We start from the raw sequence: 20,408 nt of genomic DNA on the forward strand, positions 1-20,408 counted from the left end.
GGGGCTGGTGCCAGAAGCGAGCAAGTCCTCATTGACTCCCATGTTAAAAATACCAATTTCACAGCAGAAATACACGTTTACAGCCTGGTACCAAAACATGTTTTAGGTTTAATAGAGTTTACACTCATGACAACTCTGAGGGGGGTGAATTTTCTTCTCACTCTTCTGTTTAAGTGTATTAAATGCCTAAAATTCTGAATAATTAATGAGCATCAGACCCACGTGACCGCAGAGCTAGCTCCGGGGAAAGGCCTCAGTCTGAGCCTCGCCCTCGCCTGAAAACTGTTCGGTCATTTTCAGTCTCTCAACTTAGACCATTAGTTGTGCAGTTTGTGCGTTCTTTTTGGATATTGTTTGTGCAATTGTTGGACAAAATGACTTGCCGTGGTATTAATTGCACTATAGAGCGTCCAAAGAGTCGCCACTTCATTTTTTTTGGTAAGTAAAATTATATTTATGTCAACCATTTTAGGTCACTGCCGCTCTTTTCGTGATTGGGCGCTATATAAATAAACTTGAATTGAATAGTGAGTAAGATTCAACAGCTCACAACAAAATCAGCCTGAACAAACCTTAACTAGATTATTTTAAATAAAGTACCTCAAACAAAGTTTGTGATATGTGAAACCTTTATTTATTAGTTCAGAAAACACACATTTCAGAATTTTTTATCCATCTGGTCTAGCTCAAAACTACAACACTCTTCAAACTTGGACTAGACAATTCTGCGTTAACAGCAAAATCAGTTGGTAATTTGTAAACTCTTTAGTATATTTGTGAAAGTTCAAAGAAGACAACTTTTTTCAATTATTTATTGTGAGTTTGGATTATCATATTATCAACATATTTTACAGTACTTTAAGTTGATGTTTGTAAACAGTAGGTTTATTTGAAGAGTTCTGACTGATCACCCATGAAATAAAGCATTTTATAGTTAGAGCAGATTCACGCTCCTGTTAAGCTGCCGGTCAAATTGACCCATTTTAAATAAAAAAAGTAGTTGAAAGATATTTTTTCAGTATGAAATCAACTCATACAATAAAAATGTTAACCTGTAAAATAAGTGGGAGATTGAATGTGTTGTCCGGAACCTTTTCTGTTCCTCTGGGTAAACTCCACCCACAGAAAGGGTTCTCATATAGGCAAACTGCACAAACACCGAGTGGGCACTCAGTAGAGTGGTGATGGGAATTCCGGCTCTTTTTAGAGAGCCGGTTCTTTTTAGCCTAGTGAACTAGACCAAATTCTTGCTTTGCAAAGCTTGCCAGGCTAGGTTCTTCTGGCTCAGCTCACCAAAAAGAGCCGGCTCTTTCGGCTCCCAAGTGGCTCCTCAGATTTTCTGTTGCAGAGTACATTTATAAGCAAAATAATGCAAAACTATATGTAAAATGATTTACTAATGTAAAAAAAATGCTATATATCAAATATTTATCATTTCTATGGATTTAATAACTGAACACTTTAAGAAATCTCCACTTTCCGACTGCTGGCGCACATTTTCTCACCGTCTTCGTCGCAATCTCCTCCCTCTCGCTTAACTTTTTCCTCCTCCTCATTCCCTCTTGTCTCCCTCCACCCGCATGTGATCCTCCCTCTTCCCCGACCCTACTGCTCCGTGTGTGGACAGTCTGGACACGCAGTTACATATGTTGACCAATCGCCTGTAGCTTTCACCAAAGCAAGAGGGGAGGGGACGGCGCCCAATGACGAGCCGGCTCCCGTCGTTCACTTCAAAGAGCCGGCTCTTAGAGCCGGTTCGTTCGCAACCGACACATCACTACAGTAGAGGAAGAGCAAAACATATAAAGATAGTCTCCAAAGGGGGTCCTACAACATTACACTCTGCAGTTTTTACAAAATGAGCAGCATAGATGACAGCCCAAGAATCTCTGGACCTCATCTTTGATCATGACAGTAAAACAGAGGAGGATGTGTCAAGATTTAGGCAAGGCAGCGTTGTTTCTATAGCACTTCTGAATTCGATTATTCTGATAATGAGCAATATGAGGAAGCTGCTAGTCATATTATGTTTATGTTTATTTATTTAGCAGACACTTTTATCCAAAGTGACTTACAATTTATAACCTATAGGGCATGTTGTGATCTGTGGGGGAAACCGGAGTACACGGAGGAAACCCACGCATGCATGGGGAGAACACGCAACTCCACGCAGAAAGGCCACAGCCGAGTTTCGACCCTGCGACCTTCGTGCTGCGAGGCAACATTGCTAACCACTGCGCCACCATGCAGCCCAAGCAAGTCATTTTTAAATGTGCAAAAGTAATTTGTACAAAACACACTAATGACATGTCCCTCAAGTGCTGTGTAGACACATGCACCTTGTTCATTTTCACCTAATCATTCTTGTGTATTTCTGGTTCTATGCATAGTTTTTACTGTCACAACATATGATGTCATTTGTGTTCTGTGGAGTTCATTATGCCAATCCATATATTTTTGTTTTGTTATTTTGTTCCAAAACAGTACCTATATAAAGTTTACTTTCAATACAAATTATCTTGAGTCATTAGTTTTGATTTTTAGTCAGCAAGTCAATTTGACCCAGAACAGAAGAGATGTTGCATATTACTCTATTAACATGCAAACTCAATTTATGTAAAACAATTGCAATATTTTTGACAAAAGGATTATTTCTCAGATGATAATCATGCACCAACATGTATAATAGTTGCAGCCATGCCCACCACCCTAAAAGAAACTCTTATACAATTCACATGAACATATTTGGCTTCAAAAACAGCAATTTTCACCAAACAGCAACAAGTTTACAGATATGTAAAAAGACTTTCATCTGACTGTATAACGGTTTCTTGTGAATGAACCTTCGTCCACAAACCTCACAGGCAATTTAGGCTTTTTGTTCTGCATGGATTCTTATGTGACTGTTTAAACGTTCCTTACGGTTAAATCTTTGTCCACAAACCTCACAAGCAAAAGGCATTTGTCCTGTATGGACTGTTATGTGACTGTTTAAACGTTCCTTACGGCTAAATCTTTGTCCACAAAGTTCACAGGCAAAAGGCTTCTCTCCTGTGTGGACTTTTATATGACTGTTTAAATTTGACTTTTGGCTAAACCTTCGTCCACAAATCTCACACGCAAAAGGCTTCTCTCCCGTGTGGATTTTTATATGACTGTTTAAATATTTCTTTTGACAAAATCTTTGCCCACAAATCTCACAGGCAAAAGGCTTCTGTCCTGTGTGGTCTCTTATGTGACTGTTTAAATGTTCCTTTTGGCTAAATCTTTGCCCACAAATCTCACAGGCAAACTGCTTGTGACCTGTGTGGTCTCTTATGTGACTGTTTAAATGTTTCTTTTGGCTAAATCTTTGTCCACAAATCTCACAGGCAAAAGGCTTCTGTCCTGTGAGAACACACATGTGACCGTTTATAATACTCTCTTGGCTTAATCTTTTTCCACAAACCTTGCAAGCAAAAAGCTTTTGTCCAGTGTGAACACACATGTGACCGTTTATAATATTCTCTTGGCTTAATCTTTTTCCACAAACCTCACAAGCAAAAGGTTTCTGTCCTGTGTGGGCTTTTATGTGCTTGTGTAAATATTCCTTTCGGGTAAATCTTTGTTCACAAAGCTCACAGGAAAAAGGCTTCTCTCCTGTGTGGACAATCACGTGAGTGTTTAAATGTTCTTTTCGTCTAAATGTTTGTCCACAAAACTCACAGGCAAAAGGCTTCTGTCCTGTGTGGACACTCATGTGACTGTTTAAATATGCCTTTAATCTAAATGTTTGTCCACAGAGATCACAAGCAAAAGGTTTCTGTCCTGTGTGGATACTCATGTGACTGTTTAAATTAGATTTTTTATTAAATCTTTTTCCGCAGTCATCACACATGAAAAATTTTAGTTCTGTCTGGACTTTCCTGAAAGAGTCTACATGTTGCTTTACACATTTCGTGTTACGCAAAAAGCCTGAAGACCTCATTGCTGAATGACTTGTCAGTCTCACATGTTCCTTGAGAGACTGTTTGTGCAGAAATTGTTCACCACACTCGGGGCAGCTAAAGGATTTGTTGACAGTCTTAACTTCCGACTCAGACGACACGTTCTCTTTCCAGTCATTGTCTCCGTCCCCAGAGTCTGACAACTCAGAATCTAGATTCAAATCATCCTCCTCTTTATCATCTTCACTAACTTCAGTCTCTGAAGAATCGGAGGTTTGTTCATGAGGGTTCATATCTGGGTGGCTGCTAATTTCTGCTCCACCAGTTTTTGCTTTCATGAGGCAAGCTGAGCTGCTGGTTGGGACATCTGTGTCTTCTATTTGCTGCTGAAGATGTGAGAACAAAGGTTTCTCTTCATCATTCTCAATCTTTATAGAAACAGCAGTGAATGGAAACCCGGCGGCACCAGTCTCCTCCTTTAAATTGAGCTGCTCTCCTTCCAGACTGGTCCAGAGTTCCTCCTCTTCCTTCTTTATGTGGAGGTGTTCTGGGTCCCGCTGATACACATCAGCACTCTGTTCTTCAGTAACTTCTTCTTTAACCAGCACCACCAGATGAGCATCTGTAGGGAACATAGAAATACCCGATTTATATTCACAGCTGAAAAATGGCTTTGAACTAGAACTCCCTTAATTCCATTAACAGTCCTTTTGACAGCCTTCTGGCCATCACAAAACAGTATGTGTTTGATTTAACAAGTTAATCACTGTTTACACTAATACACATTACAATAAAATACATATTAATAGGGTTGAACGATCTATCGTTTTTGGACCAAAATTGCGATTTCAAATAGCACGATCACGTGACCGTCAAAGCTGCGTTTTTTTGTGGTTTTGACTGATCCAGGATCAGTTGTGTAACTCTTTTTTTTTTTTTACATCCGGGGTTTTTCCCATGTGTTATGGCGGCGGCGAAGGCCAGCGCGGGAGAGGGGTTGGGGTGTACCATCTAGAGCCGAGCCCAACTTCACAACTGCATGTTCAGGTTATTTTCCCTGTTTTATGCTTCCACATACAACGCTGCTAGAGCCATGGATATGTAAACCTATTAATAAGCTATATTTGTTTTCCAAACCTTGAAAAGAAGTCTCCCTATTGCAGAGGTAGAAAATAATTAGACTTATCTGCGTTACTGTCATTGAGTAGCCTTTTTTGTGTATTTATACTGTTTTAAGTCATTTGTAAGGTCTGTACTTTTACTTGTGTGATTTTTTAAAAGCGCTGTATGTCGCTACATTTTTAATCATGTCCATTACAGAGTAAAAATATATATTTATTGTCCTAATGCATTCAATGCGCTTCACTGCATCAGAGCATTACGAGTTACACCTGCATGGGCACCACATCTAACTTGTGGGGAATGTGGGTGCACAGTTCTTGTTAAGAGTACATTAAACACCCAAACTTTTCCTGCAGCTTTGCTCAAAAACACACTGGTCCCTCTGATGCACTCTCCGTTTACCCCCTCTCCCGTTACTGGTGTTACATCAGTGATCTACTTGGTTCTGTAGACTTCCATCTTTAAAATGCATTTCCTCCAGCTGCAGGCGGATATGCAGAAATTGTGATTTTTACTTTTTTTATTTGTTCTTTATTTAACCAGAAAGTCTCACTGAGCTTAAAAACCTAATTTTCACGGGAGTCCTCAGCAAGAGGCACCACAAGATACGGTCACAAAATTTCTCAACTATACAGATACACAATATACAAAACTATAGAAGGCAGTTACAACACAGGGCTCTCAGTCTGGTTTAAGTGTATTCAAGTAGATACGCTTGGTTAAGTTCCAGTTTTCCTGCAACATGCTTAATGAAGAAGTAGCAGGGTAAACAAAAGTACTTTGGCTGATCATCTGCACACAGACTGAGATTTTTCTCTGAGATTAAGTTACAGGTACTAGTGCAAGCGTGGTCCTGTAAATTAAATGAAGCGTTCTCTGGGTCTGCAGCTGTATAGTATTGTGGAATTAATGGGGGGGGGGGGGGGGGGGGTGTCTCTTATTTCTGGGTTAAAGTAATAGCTCAAGAAGTTAACCTACAGTGGGTACGGAAAGTATTCAGACACCCGACAATTTTCCACTCTGTTATATTGCAGCCATTTGCTAAAATTAATTACATTTATAGGTTTTCCCAGCACTGTACACACTTGACAGACACAGAATTTCAGAAAATGCAGATTTATACAAAAAAAAAAAAACTGAAATATAACATGGTCCTAAGTACTAAGACCCTTTGCTCAGTATTCAGTAGAAGTACCATTTTGAGCTAATACAGCCATGAGTCTTCTTGGTAAAGATGCAACAAGTGTCTTACACCTGGATTTGGGGATCAATGGTGGACAGACAATTTTAGGTCTCTCCAGAGATGCTCAATTGGGTTTAAGTCAGGGCTCTGGCTGGGCCATTCAACGACATTCAGGGTTGCTGTGAAGCCACTCCTTCGTTATTTTAGCTGTGTGCTTAGGGTCATTGTCATGTTGGAAGGTAAACCTTTGGCCCAGACTGAGGTCCTGAGCACTCTGGAGAAGGTTCTTGTCCAGGATATCCCTGGACTTGTCCGCATTCATCGTTCCCTCGATTGCAACCAGTCGTCCTGACTCAGCAGCTGAAAAACACTACCCCCATATGTCTTGCACTGATGAGACGCTTCCAACGGGCCACTCTGTCATGACTGGTGGAAGGCTACAGTGATGGTTGACTTTCTACAACTTTCTCCCATTTCCTGACTGCATTTCTGGAGCTCATCCACAGTGATTTTTGGGTTCTTCTTTACCTCACTCATCAAGGCTCTTCTACGCTGGTAGCTCCATTTGGCCGGATGGCCTGCTCTGAGAAAGATTCTGGTCATCCCAAACATCTTCCACTTAAGGATTATGGAGGCCACTGTGCTCCTAGGAACCTTAAGTGCAGCAGAGATGTTTTTGTAACCTTGGCCAGATTCGTTCCTTGCCATTATTGTGTCTCTGAGCTCTTCAGGCATTTCCTTTGACCCCATGATTCTCATTTGCTCTGACATGCGTTGTGAGCTGTAAGGTCCTATATAGACAGGAGTGTGGCTTTCCTAATCAAGTCCAATCAGTACAATCAAATGCAGCTGGAAGCCGATGAAGTTGTAGGACCATCTCAAGGATGATCAGGAGAAATGGAAAGCACCCGAGTTAAATATACGAGTGTCACAAAGGGTCTGAATACTTAGGACCATGTGATATTTCAGTTTGTCTTTTTTTAATAACTCTGCATACATTTCTAAAAGTCTGTTTTTTGTCTATATGGGGTGCTGTGTGTACATTAATGAGGGAAAAATTCATGTAATTGATTTTAGCAAATGGCTGCAAAACAATGAGTGAAAATTTGACAGGGATCTGAATACTTTCTGTACCCACTGTATATATACACTCAACAAAAATATAAATGCAACACCTTTGTTTCTACTCCGATTTTTCATGAGATGGGACTTAAAGATCTAAAATTCATTCCAGATACACAATATTACCATTTCTCTCAAACATTGTTCACAAATCAGTCTAAATGTGTGATAGTGAGCACCTGTGCTTTGCTGAGATAATCCATCCCACCTCACAGGTGTGCCACATCAAGATGCTGATCTGACATCGTGAGTAGTGCACAGGTGTACCTTATACTGCCCACAATAAAAGGCCACCCTGGAATGTGCAGTTTTTTGCTTTATTGGGGGTCTGGGGACTCAGAACCGGCCAGTATCTGGTGTGACCACCATTTGCCTCATGCAGTGCAACACATCTTCTTCGCATAGAGTTTATCAGATTGTCAATTGTGGCCTGTGGAATGTTGGTCCACTCCTCTTCAATGGCTGTGCGAAGTTGTTGGATATTAGTGGGAACTGGTACACGCTGTTGTATACACAGGTCAAGCACATCCCAAACATGCTCAACGGGTGACATGTCTGGTGAGTACGCTGGCTATGCAAGAACTGGGACATTTTCAGCTTCCAAGAATTGTGTACAGATCCTTGCAACATGGGGCCGTGCATCATCTTGCTGAAACATGATGTGATGTTCATGGATGTATGGCACAACAATGGACCTCAGGATGTCATCATGGTATCTCTGTGCATTCAAAATGCCATCAATAAAATGCACCCGTGTTCTTCGTCCATAACAGATGCCTGCCCATACCATAACCCCACCACCGCCACCATGGGCCACTCGATCCACAACATTGACATCAGCAAAGCACTCACCCACGACGCCACACACGCCGTCTGTCATCTGCCCTGAACAATGTAAACCGAGATTCATCCGTGAAGAGAACACCTCTCCAACGTGCCAGACGCCATCGAATGTGAGCATTTGCCCAATCAAGTCTGTTACGGCGACGAGCTGGAGTCAGGTCAAGACTCTGATGAGGACGACGAGCATGCAGTTGAGCATCCCTGAGACGTTTCTGACAGTTTGTGCAGAAATTGTTTGGTTATGCAAACCAATTGTTTCAGCAGCTGTCTTAGTGGCTGGTCTCAGACGATCTTGGAGGTGAACCTGCTGGATGTGGAGGTCCTGGGCTGGTGTGGTTACACGTCGTCTGCGGTTGTGAGGCCGGTTGGATGCACTGCCATATTCTCTGAAACGCCTTTGGAGACGGCTTATGGTGGAGAAATGAACATTCAATGCACAAGCAACAGATCTGGTTGACATTCCTGCTGTCAGCATGCCAATTGCACACTCCCTCAATGCTTCTACATTGACAATGACAAGACAGCAAGAAGTTGGTTGACGCTCTGAGGAAGACTGAAAGAAATACAGTTGAAACTGTCGGCGGGTATAACGTCTCCAGGGACGAAATTTTGATTTCAGAAGTGGGGGGGGGACACAGCAGGCTTGTGCGGATTTGGGGTGGGGGGTGTTATGTAAAGACCCCTTGACACGTCACGTGCCCATCTCAATAATTTTTCCATCCTTATTGAAGTGCAGTTTTGGCTGTTGACAATGGATAGGCCATTGTATTTATTGTTTTGGGTCTTTTTTTTATTGTTTTTGGTGCAACATTTTCTAACAGGGAGTGAGATTCCTTTTTTATTTAATTTTTGTTTGTTATTTTTATTCATTTGGAAATTCTGGTTCTGGACATTTCAATGTTAAATGAAGGTTCCTTTGTTGCATTTTAAAGGGTGTACTTGCATTATTATGATATATTAACATTATATTAGTGGTTATTTTGGTCTAGATAATGTTGACAATATCGTTTATCATCAACAATTTGTTGGACAAAATATCGTCCAGCAAAATGTGTTACTTTCCCAGGCCTAGTCAAAAGTATAAAAATTATTTATACATAAACGGTCCCTCCTGAGATCTGGCCGTTTGTTCATTTGCTGTGTTAGAGGACATGCTGAACTAATGTTTTACACATGATCATCACCCTAACATTTGAGTGTATAAAAACATATTAAATATGTTTTTCCCCTTAAAAGTGTTTAAACAGTTGTTGCATTTCAACACACAAAAAATAAATGGAAAAAATAAGATAAATCTAATGAAAAGTGTATATCTTTGACATTAAGCTTAAAAAAATCTGTTGACGATGATGATACTGTTCATTTTTCAGAGCTTTTTAATGTGAACATATACATTGCAATAGATAAGTTTACAATAAAGTTAAATGATAAGAGTTTTGAAGTTACACTTCTACTACTACTAGTAATAATAATTATGATGATAATAGTAATAATAAAAAAAATAATTATTATAATAATACGAATAAATTGTGTCTGAGGAGTCAGTTATGTGGAGATTAGTTTGTAAAAGTTAGTTTTGAGTATGTGTGTGAAGGAGGAGGTGAGTCTGAGCTTAATGCAGGGGTGTCACATGTTCCAACTTACGTTTTGACTTTGAAAGAAGTCTCTTATATCCACTTTTCGTTTTCTTGACATGCTGCCTCCTGGCTGTGCCTAACTACCAAAGACTCACAAATGAACACTTATTCAAATGTTATGTAATGGAAGCTGAGCTGAGCTCTGATATTACACAGCGTCTAGTTGACGGTGACTCAGTACCGGTGTTCCCTAGCGGCTCCAAACTAGCAAATCAACGTGAGCACGTTCTGTTTACAACTTGAGTGACAGCAGCAACAGCCAATAATACGTTAGCAAGTATCAGCAGAGCCAATAGATTAGCTTTTGGGCGGGTCTAATAGGAAACCGGTTTCCGTTTCGGTCCTAGTGCTCAACCAAATCCATTTAATGGGGCGTAACATTGTTTTCGGACGGAAAAAAGTGCAGGGGACCAAAACTGCCTTTTGAAAAAGTGGGGGGGGCATGTCCCACCCGTCCCCCCCCCCAAAATTACGTCCCAGAACGTCTCTGAAACTTACTGAACTTACCTTTTTGACTTTTACTGTATGTAAAAATGAAATGATCAGAATAGAGAATTCAATGATTTTTATTTAATGTCTGAATTCATGTCTTCACTAGTATTTAATCACTTGTGCATGGACAGGTATTTTGGCATGCAAGTGTTGAAGAAAAACATGTCACACGTTTTTCATCTCATTCATTACAACGCTATCTCTGTATATGAGTTGCACAAAGATGTCATTATGGGCACAGATAACAGAATCACACCACTGCATACCGGTGATCAATAACTGGCCCTGAACTTGCCAAAAAATAACAGAGGCTCTCTTTCAGTTTGTGTAAGCCTTGTGTCACTTTGAGGAATTTGCAGTCTGCATAGCTTTGTGCATTTAGGCATTTAATTTCTACTAGCCCAAAAGATGCAAATATATAAGCCCATCAGGAGACGCACCCAGCCAAGATGCATCTGGATGGACCACAAGCCCACACTTGGTCAGGTTCAGATTTTTTAGAACTGCATAGTCCTTTAAGGCGCCCTTTTCCATTGCCATTCCCCTCTTCATGTGTGCCGTTTGTCTTGTCCCTCGAATTATCCTTTCTGCCAAACTCTCTGCAGTCCCAGGACCTCTTACATGGCTCACCTCTCTGAAATGCGAGGCAGTCACTCTTTCTTTCCTGAGCGAATGCCAATCTGGTGTAGCACTTTGGCATCTCGTTGCCTCCTCAATGAGGTGTGACTGTGGCAAGGTCACAGAAAGTGAGCTCATGTGTAGCTGTTCTTGGTGTGTTGGCACAAATGAACATTCAGTTGGGTTCAGACGGTAACCTTCTAGTGGCACACTTGGGAGTGGAGGTGCATCCTCATGCATGACAACACTGTCAGATGGAGGTATGGGTTGTTGATACGACAGTACACTGCCAGCTTGTACCTTCCCAAAGAGGGAGTCCACAAGTGGCTTGTCAGCTGAAATGTTCATTGTGCAGATGAGTGGAAGGGATTCTGCTGTCATTCCAGCGTAGGCAGGTCCAGGATTGAGTGTGGCTGGGTGTGGGAGCTCACCGCCATAGGACTTGTAAAGTGTAGATCTGAAATTACAGAACAGTCAATATTTATTTTTACAAAGTGTAGTTTGTTTACCAATAGAATAGATTGTGAACCACACGTGGTCATCTGAAGTAGGGATGGGACAAATGAAGCAAAGCTCCGAGGCTTGCATCAAGCAGGAAGGGGGCGTGTCCACGAAGCTCCGCTTTGAGGATTGTTTCGCAGAAAACCACGTGACCAATCACAACTGAGGCCTCGGTTTGCCTGAGTCACATGACTGCTTCATTTTCTGTACCACTTTCAAAATAAAGCTGCCGAACCTCACAGTGATTTGTGGGTTGTTTTAGTTTGGTCCATGTCTGTGTGACAGAGTTCATCCACACTTTCAGGATCACACCTGTCAAGTCTACCGTTCTGAGCTTGAAACTGTTTTAAAAACCATAAACTATAAATTTTCTCCTTATTAGTTATTTGACCATCTGATTTGTTTTTGTATTTTATTGTGTTTTATCTTGTGAAGTGAACTTGGGTGTTCTGAAAAGCACTTTTAAATAAAATTTATTATTATTATTATTATTGTTCCTGCTGTCTTCCCGAATTATATTATTCACTGACAATGTCCGGAATTAAGTTCAATCATGTTTTTACAAAACACTATATTCTGCCAATTAAATTTGATGATAGACACACTTACTTGGAAGTGAGTCAGTGAGAGTGTGTGTGTGTGTGTGTGTGCGTGTGCTCTGTCTTCTTGATCTGCGGATGGCTGCTTATACTGAGCCAGGATCCTCTGGAGGTTTCTTCCTGTTAAAAGGGAGTTTTCCTCTTCACTGTCGCTGCACGCTTGATTAGAATGAGGATTGCTGTTCAGTGACTTGATGCAATTTGCTGAGTTCCTTATAAAGGAAACTTTTTTTTTCTGATTGGCTTAATGAACTGACCTGTATTGGAATATTATGTGAAGTGCCTTGAGACGACTCTTGTTGTGATATGGCGCTATATAAACAGTGTTGGGAGTAACGCCATTTAAATATAACAGCGTTTCTAACGGCATTCTTTTATAGGTAACGGAATAATCTAATTAATTACTTTTCCCGCCATTGCAACGCCGTTACCGTTACTGGGGACGGAAGGTTGTGCGTTACTATATGCTTGTCGAACGTTAAGCAGCAGTGTGAGGCTTTCTGACCGCCACACTTCAGCTGCAGCCAGGGAGAGAGAGGTGTCGGTAACGCACTTACAAACACGATGATGATTGGCCGGGTGGGCGGAGACCCTCAGTGTTCTCACTGTCTCAGTCGCTGCCTGCTGTAAACACAACAGAGCAGTGATGGGAATAACGCCGTTTAAAATAACCGCGTTAATAAAAAATATTTCTTTCAGTAACGAGCAAACTAATTAATTACGTCTTCTTTTATCAAAACGTCGTTTCTGTTACTGATAAGAAAATGCGTGCGTGAAGCAACGCGGTGTGTTGAAGCTGTCGTCAGCTGATTAGGTAGATGTTTTCATCCAAGAGCATCACGGCCCGTGAAGAACGAGGAAGATGCGATGAATAGTCTACGGCTGCAGACCCCCCCCCCGAATCTGCAGCGAATCTGCGGGTCTGCAGCCGTGCCCTTCTTAGCGTGACAGCGGGACGTCCCGAAGGTCCACTCACCTGTTCACCGCTCAGACGTCCTGATCTTCTGCCTTCCTAGATCATCCTGCTGTAACCTGTTTCTGATCATGTCTTCAGTCCCGCTGTAACACTGATGCATCAGTCTCAGACGTCATATAGCTCAGGTGTTATTAGAACTACCTGTGTGTGTTTACCACCCAGCTTCAGCTCTTCTGTGGTTGGGTCTGACCCAAGTTAGTAAATGTAAGTCCTCCATCAGGCTTGTGCCTCTTCTAGTGTCATTTTAAAGGATTTTATTTATTTATTTATTTAACCATTACTAGATTAGCAGCAACAGAAATGCTGCTAAAAACACACAATTATGTGAAGCTGGGAAAATTTAAATACTGTGCTAAATTACATTCATTTCTGTAATTTAACTAGACCGAGAGACCATTTAAAGGCTCGGGAACCTTTACAGGTGTTTCTATTTGCAATTTTAAATTTGAGCTGATTGGGGTCTTGTTAAATACAGTGACCTTTTAATAGTCTAGATTAGTTTAATGTTCCTATTAGTAGTTCCTCCTGTTAAGTGCTTATTTATTTAAATTATTCAGGTTTATTAAAAAAACATTTGGACATACATTTTATTATTTTCCAGTCATTAGTCATTTATATTTTACTATTGTAGTAATTCTTGCATTCTTTAATGAAAAAAGTAACTAAGTAGTTATTTTTGTAGGTAATTAGTTACTTTTATGATCTTGTAACTCAGTTAGTAACTGAGTTACTTTTTTGACAAAGTAATCAGTAACTATAACTAATTACTTTTTTAAAGTAACGTTCCCAACCCTGTATATAAATAAACTTGAATTGAATTGAAATGATACATACCCAACTCCACTGGCTGTAGTAACACCTGGTTTGGGCTTTAGGACAACCATGGCATCCACAGGTCCTGGTTTCACACCCTTTTGATTAAACAGATTTGGTTAGTGGAGTGGCTGTAAAAAGTGAGACAAGTGTTAGATTTTGGAATGAGACAAACCATTGTTTGTGGTTTATGCCACTTCTGTTCCGCCTGTGTGCATGACAGGACAGGAGGGACAACAGACATGCCACATTCAGAACAATGAGCAGTCTGGAACAGCAATGCTACCAAGTGGTTGCAGATTCCACAGCCAGCCACACAAGAGCAGTTGCTGATGAGTCGACCAGTACAACTGGCTTTGAATCACGTAACGTCATCTGAAATACACACAGAGAAGCAACATTTAATATTTTGGAAAGAAGTCTTAAGCAAAAGCAACAGGAGCAAAACCTGCCTTGTCCTGTCAGAGGCATAAGCCACTGAGCTACTGTCTCGTGTAACATTTGTCCTACACCTCTTGGCTGTCTCATGTAATGTTGTGCATGATTTACTAAGTCCAACTGCAATAGTTTACTGAGCGAGCTCACGTAGAGAACTATGAGCTTACACATAGGAGTGAAGCAGGTCTATAATTGTTTTAATGCAGCCAACAGAACAATGCAGGATTTGCTTCTGCTTCTTTTAAGTGTATGTTAAGTATAATAGTTGGGGCCAGATGCTAATAATGGGGTTAAGAGGACAGGAGTTTAGAAGAAAAAAGAATGGATTTTTTTTTTTTACGTAGCACCCCTGGATAAAAATTTGAAGGCAATCCACAAATGTAACATTTTCTAACAAAATGTTTAAAAATATTAAGATAAAAAGTGTATATTTAAAAAGAAAGAGGAAAACAGGATATATTGAGGGAGAACATTCACTCTGAATAGCGGAGGTAGACATTTTTTCTGCTTTTGACGTGTAGCAGTGGATGACAATAGCTCGAGCTGTTAAGCAAACCCTCGTTTGTTTACAACACACCAAATAACCTGCTAATGATTCCCACTCAGCTACGCAGCTGCATTTGGCCACCAACATCTTTCAAATGCTCTTCACATCAAAAGAGTAGAACTTGTATTGAACTTACTTTTCAACATATTCTACAGAACTTTGAACGTGGCTCTGAACAGAACCTTGAACACCAAACAGAACTTTGAACGTAAAACTTTAACAAGTCCTACTCTCAGCTGGTGTGGCGGATCTGTTTTTTTCATTGATTTGTAGCAGTGAGCCCTCACAGTTAACTTGTTAGCCTAATTTTTGCCCGAGACTTCAATCAGGAATACGAACACGTTCACATTAACATGATTAAACGGAACCAGGGAGGTTTGGTTCGAGAAAAAATAAATAAATAAAATGAAAACAGTCACTTTAGCAGCGGTTAGCAGGCGGCTACCTACGGCTAGCTAGGACTTTGATAGAATTAGCATCTGCAATTACTTGGACTTACCCTCAAAATTACAGACGTAGGATGAAACGTAGCACTTGAAACCCTTTTCAAGTTTACTCTGCGGCGTAGTACTTGATGCTGACAATACGACGCACGTCGTTAACAGTTAACTTCGGCAACTCCAAGAGGCACCTCGTGAACTTCATAGACTCAGCCATAACGACACCATTTTAGCACAGACCGGAAAGGGCGTACCATCCTCACGTGAAACAAGGAAGTGATGTATGCACAGAGCCTATTGGAAACCTCGTGGCTGTCCCTGACTGGCTGCCACAGCCACGATTTTGAGCCTGCTGTCTCTCAAAATTTCCCGCAGTGCTTTCCTCCCCCCGCCAGGCTAAGCGTCACTTTTTTATGTAAAATTGATTGTTTTGCATGTCTGACTTTAACCGCATCTAATACTGTATTACGGTGTGAGCGCAACAGCGACAACTTAAGATCGATGTGTGAGCAGCGTGAGAGGTCAGGTGTTTTCGATCTGAACCCTAAAACCTCCAGCCGGCTATGCTGCACTATTGACGTGTTAGCGCGTGGCACGAACAACTTGGCGACGTGACATGTCTTGGAGAAAGCGTAAAAACACGTTGGACACTTCTTCTGAAGCTGAAAAAATAAAACTTCTTCTGAAGCGGAGCACGACTTTGCCTCGTTCACCCTCTGCCGAGACAGTGTTGGTACAGGATCTGCTCGGGTGCAAGATCGGCTCCTGGTCCTTTGACTGCCGATGACGTCAAAGTAGTTGATTGGCTGAACATGAACCTTACAGAAGTTACATAATCACGTTATGTTGGTCCAGGCAGATCTTTCTGTTGGAAAGATGGACAACTTTTACAAAGAAATCCATCATTACCTCTTTGAAAATACACTTTTAGCATAGAGCTGCATGTATATTAGGGCTGAACGATTAACTGCATGTGCAATTAAATTGCGATGTGACAAAAGGAGATTTTCTAATCGCAAAGGCTGAAATTTGGCAGCGAGTGGTTAGCGCAATGCTAATATACATGGAAAAACCCATAGGAATGCTATTGCTAATATCACTGATTACATTCTTACAAATTATGAATTAGAAATGTGCCAAATGATTACATTTGGAGTCTAATAGAAAGTAAAACTACCATCAATCAAATAAGTACAGACAGGTATTTTAGTAAAGCCAGAAAACTTTTAACTCCAGACTTTTGGCTAGCAGCTATGAGCGTAACTGAACTACACATGGACAAGACGACAAAAACTCTCAACACAAAATACTTCAACAAACGGGACACACTTTTTTCCTGCAAATACAATTTCACAGGTGTTGCTAATACCTATGATCCTTCAAGGGATGTGCTCAAAGAGGAATTCAACATTATGAATAAGATATAGTGTTTTATTTTACAAATACCATTATAAACACAAACTTACGTCGTAAGAAACATTATTTTAATAATGAAACTGCTCAATTCTTTCCAACAGTATAGATGTGTAGTGTATTTTGTCCGAATGGGTTTGCCGTACTTGGCGGGCCGCCACGGCTATGTAAGGGAAACCCTGTACTTTATTATAATGTTCACTGTAATGCATCTTGATGTTCTTAACAAATAAATCAAATCAAAGATATTGGCCAATAATGCCAAATATGTATATTTGTGTTTCAGTCATTTTTATACTGACTTAAAAATACTTCGTTAAGTCTACTAAGCAGGGGTGTAGAAGGTTTTTAATAGGGCCAGCCCAGTAATGATCTTGGACCAAAATAAAGGTCTTTAATACTAGTTATTTCAATGCAGCAGGTGCTGGATTGGTGCAGTTCAAAGTGGAGTGTGTCTAATAAAACAATAACATAAAGGTGAGACATGAAGAATTTCAGTAACAACAGTGTTGTTACAACACATTTTCGATTCATCATCCAGCCCTACTTTGACCCTAATGTTGGTTGCTGTCGTTACTCATCAGAAATAAGGAGGCGCTGGTTGATGAATGTGTGCCATTTCTTAAACATATGGGTCAGACTGTACTGTGTTTCCTTGTATTTTGTTCTTGTATCTTTTGTAGATTAATCTGTATATTTCATCTTTGTAATGTGCTCTTGTGCATTTTGTTCATCCATTCTATGGTTCTTACTTGAAGTTTTTATATAAATTTTAATCTGGTATATCTAGGTGATTATTTTAGGTACTGTTTCTGATTTGTCTGTACTGGACCTTTGTGACAGATGTGTTAACATGTTTATCCATTGTTCTGATTGTTGAAGGTTACAATAATAGTCTACAGACTATATTTACCTGTACTTTTGTCACAATTCTTGCTTGTTTTAAGTGTGCGTGCTGCAGTAAAAAGTTAATTTCCCCACTGTGGGGTTAATAAAGTCTATTCTAACTGACTGAATTGTGACGGATTTCTGCTTTTAGGAGCTGATGTTGATATTTTATTGTTTGTACATCACTGAAGTCTGTCTGCAGACACAATCTGTAGTGAGATAGTGGATTATTGATGTGGGGGCACGCACGCACACGCACACGCACACACACACACACCAGTTGTGTACCTGTATCCATGTTGTCCAGATCCAGATGATGACTCAGTCCCAGATCCTGAAGTGGTAGCAGGTCTGCTTTAGCCGTGTTTAGCTAACAGCTGCAATAGAAACAAAGCAGCTGATAACGTTCCGAGGCTTTTCCGTCGGAGAGTGTGAGCAGGATGGATCAGAGAGCGAGCAGCGATCCTGCAGTCTGATAGAGGGAACCTCTTCAATCTGATGAAAGCAGCAAAACGAGCGCGTTTCTCAGAGAGGCCAAAGGAACAGCAGCAGATCCAGAGGGCAGGAAGTCTAGAGAAAAGCTTTTCTGCCCCACAACCTGATTCTGGAGCTCCGATTGTCACGAAAACCGCAGAATATCTTCTCTGGTGGTTCTGGAAAGAACTCCACCAAGTTGTTGAGGAGGAGAAGAAAGTTTCCACAGCCTGGTGATGTTTTACAGCGCTGCTGCTTCAGTCTGCTAGCTTCTGGAGAAGCGTCTTCTTTCTGCTTTGTGGGTGGTTCGTGATCATTACCGCCACCTACTGGTCTGGAGGTGGACGTGGGTCAGAACCTTCTGTCACAAGAGTGAATGGGCGAACACACACACACACACACACACACACACACACACACACACACACACACACACACACACACACACACACACACACACACACACACACACACACACTTCCTGATCAAACACATCTCTGTTTATTATGAAACAATTTAAGTTAATTAAACTCCTCTTTTACAGGCTTGAGACATGACGTTACAAAGCACCTTATAACTTCTATTCTCATGAAGTAAACCAAACGAGCTGTGTTTATGATCTTGTGTGTTTTTCTGATGCAACAACTCAACAATGTGTTAGAACCACTCTGTTTCATTCAGAACACACAGAGTATGAGGGTGAGTTGGTTTTGTTCAGCTAAAAGATAAAAATGTCTTTTTAAAACAAAAAAGCAGCTCAGTGATTATCTACAAACAAGTGACAACATAACGATCAAAATATAGAATTAATTAAACAATACAAGAAATCTCTTCTGGTGCTGTGGTTCTGCAGGTCTCTGGACGAGTGAGTGGTGTAAACACACATACTAAATGAGCATGCACGCACGCACGCACGCACGCACACACACACACACACACACACACACACACACACACACACACACACATGTGTCACCCAGTATTCCCAGTATTCCCAGTCTGTGGGGCTGTCATGAGTTTGTGATTAAATGAAATAAACGGTCTGCATCTGATAGAGTGCCTTCAAGAGGCCTAGAAACCCCCAAGGTGCTTTACAATTATGGTCATTAATCCATTTACACACTGGTGATGATGAGCTACAGTGCAGCCACAGCTGACCCTGACAGTCAGTCTGCTTTGCTTTGCAGAACGAGTAAAGGATGACCCGTTGTGGTTTAGAAACCCAATTCTTCACTTTACTTTATTTAAAAACATTAACTCATGGAACAGGCTTGGACAAAAATGATGGTACCCCTCACTTAATATATTGTTGCAAAACCTTTTGAGGCAAAACGATTCCTGTAACTGTCAATAAGATATCTGCACCTCTCAGCAGGTATTTGGCCCACTCCACATGACCAAACAGCTACATTTGAGGAATTTTGGCCTCTGCAGACTTCCATACCTGTAACTTGGTTATGCAGAGGCGGGGTTTGGCTTGTCTCTGCACGTAAACAGGGAAAACACACTGGTGAAGCGCTAAATCAAACATTAGGAGAGGGACGAGCGAGTCACCACGGTAGCAAACCCAGCTTGCTGAGTGAGAGTGGCGAGCGAGCCTGTTGCTGACGGATGAATAGGAAACAAAAAGCATTCGGGGCTTAAGTCCTGTCAACATTGCATGGCTGGATTATACAGTTCTTTTCCATATTCAAAAGTATGTTTTGATGGGAAAAATTGTGAATTTTTTTAAACAACTTCCACATCATGTGACTTAAACTGTATTTGACATTTTATTTTCTGTATTGTGAAAAGGTTACAGAGGTGTTGTGGTACATTATCTTTAGGCATCACATTCTAATAATTTTTTTCCAACACATTTGCAGTGGTCTCTAGAATGCCTCATCTACCTAGGATGCCATGTGACTCGCTCTCTGTGGGGGAAAAGGCTCTGGTGCTCCTGTTTCAGGAAGCATAAGTTAGTTGGAGGAGAGGGGAGCAGAAAAGGACAGGATTTGGAGTCGAACCTTTCAAAACCAAAACCCTCTTGAATTGGAAAACAGATTGGAATAAATACATGAAAATGTTAAAAACAATAAAATAAAATAAAAAAAGTAGAATAATTTTAGACATTTGTATGGATAGAATGTCACTTAGGGTTTTCAAACTTAAATATTTGACTCAAGAAGCTATTTTGTAGCTGTTTGAAATGGGTTGTGACACCGGTCACCACGGGTCCTTAAGGTGCTTTCCGGAGTTTTCCCCTTTCAGAAATGATGTATGATTTTTCAGAAATCCGTAAAAGTGATTATCTTATCATGTACTGTGATATAATGTAAGCGATACGTCTTTTTTTTTTTTTTTTTTGCTAAGCACGCCCCCTGCCCCGCAGAGCTC

General features: G+C 40.8%; 1 protein-coding gene across 4 annotated transcripts; it reads right to left on the reverse strand.

Moving 5' to 3' along the window:
* Positions 1 to 611: 611 nt before the first annotated feature.
* On the reverse strand, positions 612 to 18,350 carry LOC107395558 (gastrula zinc finger protein XlCGF57.1). Of its 4 annotated transcripts, XR_008561404.2 has the most exons (5): positions 15,317 to 17,826; positions 14,008 to 14,207; positions 13,854 to 13,930; positions 12,601 to 12,667; positions 10,384 to 11,400 (listed from the first exon to the last, which is right to left on the reverse strand). XR_008561404.2 is itself a non-coding variant. In XM_015974954.3 (4 exons), the coding sequence occupies exons 2-4, from the start codon at positions 14,074 to 14,076 to the stop codon at positions 10,722 to 10,724; spliced, it is 825 nt and encodes a 274-aa protein (XP_015830440.3). In that variant the 5' UTR covers positions 14,077 to 14,207; positions 17,847 to 18,338; the 3' UTR covers positions 10,384 to 10,721. The 4 variants fall into 4 exon arrangements, 3 of the variants coding, with proteins under 3 accessions (XP_015830439.3, XP_015830440.3, XP_015830441.3); XM_015974954.3 differs by lacking the exons at positions 12,601 to 12,667; positions 15,317 to 17,826 and adding an exon at positions 17,847 to 18,338; XM_015974955.3 differs by lacking the exon at positions 12,601 to 12,667 and having other exon boundaries at positions 15,317 to 17,807.
* Positions 18,351 to 20,408: the final 2,058 nt, after the last annotated feature.

Source organism: Nothobranchius furzeri, chromosome 2, assembly GCF_043380555.1.
Source record: "Nothobranchius furzeri strain GRZ-AD chromosome 2, NfurGRZ-RIMD1, whole genome shotgun sequence".
NCBI classification, from domain to species: Eukaryota; Metazoa; Chordata; class Actinopteri; order Cyprinodontiformes; family Nothobranchiidae; genus Nothobranchius; species Nothobranchius furzeri.